Source organism: Athene cunicularia (genome assembly GCF_003259725.1).
Source record: "Athene cunicularia isolate RWA chromosome 13 unlocalized genomic scaffold, athCun1 chr13_part1, whole genome shotgun sequence".
Lineage (NCBI taxonomy): Eukaryota > Metazoa > Chordata > Aves > Strigiformes > Strigidae > Athene > Athene cunicularia.
This window is the reverse complement of record NW_020799117.1, coordinates 10,002,644-10,007,202: the sequence shown is the minus strand read 5'-3', so window position 1 is coordinate 10,007,202 and position 4,559 is coordinate 10,002,644. Positions and strand designations below refer to the sequence as shown.

General features: G+C 64.2%; 1 protein-coding gene across 1 annotated transcript in view; it reads right to left on the bottom strand.

Annotated features, from left to right (window-relative positions):
* Positions 1-1,961: 1,961 nt before the first annotated feature.
* PDLIM7 (PDZ and LIM domain 7) overlaps positions 1,962-4,559 on the bottom strand; it is a 25,160-nt gene continuing 22,562 nt past the window's right edge. The window contains exons 9-13 of the mRNA XM_026858457.1: positions 4,316-4,550; positions 4,058-4,238; positions 3,765-3,885; positions 3,156-3,271; positions 1,962-2,907 (exon numbers count right to left, since the gene is read on the bottom strand). Coding sequence (XP_026714258.1) covers positions 2,821-2,907; positions 3,156-3,271; positions 3,765-3,885; positions 4,058-4,238; positions 4,316-4,550 — 740 coding nt within the window. The 3' untranslated portion in view covers positions 1,962-2,820. The remainder of the gene's footprint in view (positions 2,908-3,155; positions 3,272-3,764; positions 3,886-4,057; positions 4,239-4,315; positions 4,551-4,559) is intronic.

Here is a 4,559-nt window from a genome sequence, read left to right as displayed (position 1 = left end):
GTCGGTGCCTTTTCCAGGAGGTTTTGCCTTTGTGTGAACCCACAAAGTTGCTTTTGCACTGACCCACACAGGGCTCTGCGGGGGCTCCCCCCTGGGTCCGCACACTCCTGCCAGGACAGGCAGCATCACCCTGCACAACCCTGCCTGCCCGCGCCCTGCGCTGCCCCCGGCCCTGCCCGCACCCCAGCCCCCTGCTGAAGGGGGCTCCGTGCCCAAGCAGCAGCGCACAGGGCCTTGATCCCCCTAGGTTGGGCTGATGCTGGTGTGGCCCTTCCCAAACCAAACCCTTCGGAGCAGCCTGTGGATGAGCCCCCCTTTCAGTGGGACACAGGAGAGGGTGCTGGGGGCCCTGCCTGTGCCGCCTGTCCCCCCATGCCTGCATGCCCTCCTTGCACCAGCATTTCTGCGCCAGGCCGGAGCCGCCCTAAGACGCTGCAAGAGTTTGCGAGCAGCTCAGCTGGCTTTGGGGGTGGATGTGGTGGGACCCCGCTCAGGGACATGGTGGGAGCCCCAAGCCTGCTGCCGCCAGGCTTTGTTCTCTGAGCAGCGTGGCTGCAGCCCCTCCCCAGGCTCCACCTCCGCAGCCCACCCGAGACCCTCCTTCCGCTGCCTGTGCACAAGCTCCTCACATGGTGCGCAGAGCTGGTGGGCAAGAGCTGCTCTTGGCAAAGCATGGAGGCACCGTGGGTCGCAAGAAGCATCATCAGTAGGGATCAGAGGCAACAGGGCACCAACCAGAGGGGCTGAGCCTCCAGTGGGTGCAGGCCTTGCAGCAGCACAAGGGAGATGCATGGCACCACAGCTCTCCTCTGGCCCTGCTCCAGGGCCAGGTAACCTGGGGCTGAGCTGGCACAACCTGTTCCCAGGCCGTGCTACACCAGCAGGCTCCGTCCCGCACGGCTGCCTGCCCCTGCCCCTTCCCTGCCCTCCCCGCTCATGGGTTCCTGTCCTGGCTGAGCCAGGGCTGGCTTGGTCACTACTCACGTGGGACCGCGGTCACTTCACCTTCCCCTGCGCTTCCCCTGACCTTGGCAGCGCAACTGGGACACACACTCTGGCACTTACCCCATCCCAGGCAGGCACCGGCTGTTTCTGTCCCTTTTCGCAGCTGTGTCCTGCTGCTTCTCCGTGTGACCATCCCACCGCCTGCATCTGCCCCAGCCTGAGTGCCCAGCCCAGCCCCACCCTGCCCCCATCATTCCCACTTTCCCCTCCCTGTTTTTGATGGGGTTTTGCACCAGGGAGATGTGGCATTGGGGAGATGTGGCACTGCAGCTGCAGGCCAGCTCTAGGTGATGCTGGGAGGCATTTGGCTTCCCGCAGCCAGCTCCTGCCCCCAGCAGAACCTTCCAGCAGATTAGCAAGACAATTTTCCTTATGATTGCTCATCATGGTAAGAGCTGCAATTATTAATGACCGTTCCAGCTGCCAAAGCAGAGCAGGAGGAGCGGCTCTTCCCCACACCCGCTGCCCCTGAGCCTGTTCCAGCCGGAGGTGCCGGCGCAGCCTCGCACCCATCCTTCGGGACAGCAGCTGCATCGCATGAGCGAACACTTGGCTGCTCTACGCTGGAGTGCGCCCAGAGCTGGTGCACGTGGCCCACGCGTGCCCTGTGACTTCTTGTCCCCTGCGCAGGATCTGGGGCCAAGGCACAGCAGGGACCCCCTGCAGGGTCTGACACCCATTTCCCCTTGCTGCAGCTTCTTTGCCCCCCAGATTAATTACCACCTCCGTTAGCAGTCCTGCCTGCTACGAAGAGAGGGATGAGCCAGGTGACATAAGTCCAGCCCAGGCTGACGCAGGCAGAGGAGGAGAACTTCGAGGTGAAGATTCTCCCCAGGAAGCTGGAAGGAGCTGAGTCAGGCCCCAGAGGGGAGCAGGGTGAAGGCTGACCGTGACCTTCCCAGCCAGCCACACCTCGCTCGGAGAAACCGCAGGCCTCGAGACAGCCAGCACTTGCAGAGAAGTGTTTATTAAAGGCACTAAAAGCACCATGGCTACATCAGCAGCAGCCCAGCTGGAGAGTGTGGGTTTGGGAGAGGCATTTACAGGCCCAGGACAGCGGTGGCAGAGCTCTCTTTGGTAGGAAGCTATGCCCGAGCCTCGCGGGAGCCCGCCGGCTGGCTGACCACCAGCCCACACTGCCAGCCCATGGCTGGGGTGGGCTTGGCACACTGCTCTGCTCCCCGGCACGGCTGGGCTCCAGCTGGGTGGGGGGGACACGAGGCACAGACCACGCTCGCCGGCATGCAGCCAGGATAGGAAGCCACCGCAGCAGTTTGCAGGGCAGCTGGGGGGGGTTAACACAGCCAGGGCCCCTGCAGGGGAGCAGGGCCGGGTCTCCAGCCCCACACACTAAGCACACAGCAGGGAAGGTGGGGGAGATCGTGGCAGGGGGCTGGTCCTCACCACCTCAGGGATGTGCTAGGAGCATCCCTGCCCTGGTGCTGAGCTGCCAGGCAGCCGGGCCCCAGCCAAGCAAGGGAGCAGCCCGGCTGAGCCAGACCCTCCCTGACTCCAGCCTCGGCACAGCCATGGCCACCACGCTGTGTGGCTTGCGGACAGGAGACTCATGCAGCGTCCCCTTCCTGGGGCTGCTAGGGCCAGTCAGGGGGCACAGAAGAGGCCACCCAGCTCTAAGGGACTCTGGATCCAGCCCTGCCTCTGGCTGGAGCCAGGCCAGGAGCTGCCAGGAAAGAGGCAGGAGCAGGGGAAGGGGTGAGGGCCCAGCCTGGCTCCCTGGGGGCAGTGGGGGTGGGGAGGGGGGAGAGGAACATGCAGGGCCAGGGACACGCGTGGGCGCAGCTGAACTCCGGCCCCTCACACGTGGGAGAAAGCGTGGCTCTTGCAGAGCGGCTTGTCCTTCTTGGAGTAGAACGTCTTCCCTTCCAGGTTGGTCTGGCAGATCTGGGGAGGAGACCACAGGAGGTCAGGTCAGAGGGGCTGAGCCAGCCCCAGGGCTCAGCACTGGTGTCACACAGATGCCAAGGAGCAGGGAGCTCAGAGCAGGGTCCCGAGCCACCAGCACAGAGCCAAGCAGGGAAAAACCTCACGGCAGGAAGGATCCCACGCTGCTGGTGTACCCCACACAGGGCATGACTGCCAGGGAGAGTCCCAGCCCCACCAGCAGCCGGGGAGAGAGACACGTTGCTCACCGCACAGACGAAGCAAGTGTCATGCCAGCTGAAGCCCAGCGCCTCCAGAAACCGGTCCCCAGCGTCGATCTTGAAGTCACAGCCACGGCACTTGGTGCCAAACATCTTCTCGTAGTCTACGAGGAGAGGCAGAGCCCAGGTCAGCATTCCCCTGCACCACAGCCCCTTGTCCCAGGGCAGCAGGGCTGCGGCACGGGAGGGATCTCACAGGCACAGCCTGGGGACGACTCACCGCCAGCCCCGGGGGGATGATACCCGAGATACCTGGGCGAGATGCCGGTGCCATGCAGGGTGGCTCTGGCCACCACCGGGCCGCAGGGAGGAGGTGACAAACCTCATCTCCCAGGATGCAGCACTCGCCTTTGATGTACATCCTCCGTCATTGCCATGGCAACACGGGAGTGATGGCGCTCCCCAGCAGCCAGGAGGACTGGGATGGAGGGCTCAGGGCTGTGGGAGGGGTGTCCCTGTGTTCCCCATGGTGCAGGGGGAGTCCTGCAGTGCAGGGCAGCTCACCCCCCCATCCCTGTGGGCACGTGCTGAGCCCCGATGGTGGTGCCCGGTACCCCAGGGCCATGTGGGGTGACACATGGGGTCCCCAGGTCCTACCTCTCTCGCAGTAGGGCTGTCCCTCCTCCATGTAGAAGGCACGGTTGCGGATGGGAGTTTTGCAGGCAGCGCACGTGAAGCACTGCACGTGCCAGGTCATCTTCAGTGCGTGCATGACCTCCTGGAGTGGAACCACTGTCAGCCAGGGGCAGGACACCCTGCGCTATAAGGGAGCACCACCCAAGGCAGGAAGGGACAAGGGGTCCCATGGGATGGGACAGGAAAGAGCCAGGCACCCATAGGTGAGCAGGGAGAAAGGACAGAAGGTGTGGGGCAGGCTGAGTGACACTCACCCCAGTGATCTTCTTCTTGCACTTGGCGCAGCTGGGAGCGTAGCGCGTATCGTAGCACTTGGGGCAGAAGATGGAGCCTTTCTCCTCAAAGAAGCCACCCTCATCCAGCACCTTCCTGCACTGGCAGCAGGTGAACTCCTCGGGGTGGTAATAATGTCCCAGCGCCACCAGGTAACGTCCCCTGTGGCAGGACAGAGCCATGTCAGCCACGCCAGGGCCCAGGACCCTGGCGTGGTGGCGGTGGTGACCAGGGCTCACCTGATGACCTTGTTGCACTTGTAGCAGAGGGGCGTGCGGCCAGGCCCTTCAGGGGCTTGCTGGGCCGCCTGCACGATGGAGCTGCGGTTCTGCATGGGGGTTGGCGTGGCCGGCTGGCTGTGCTTGCTCACCACCGTGCTTGTCTTGTCCGGGGCATAGCGCTCGGCAAACGAGGGGTCCACAGCCCAGGGTGGGCGGCTGGCAGGGCCGGGGGTGGTGGTGGGGGTCCTGGGGGCTACACACA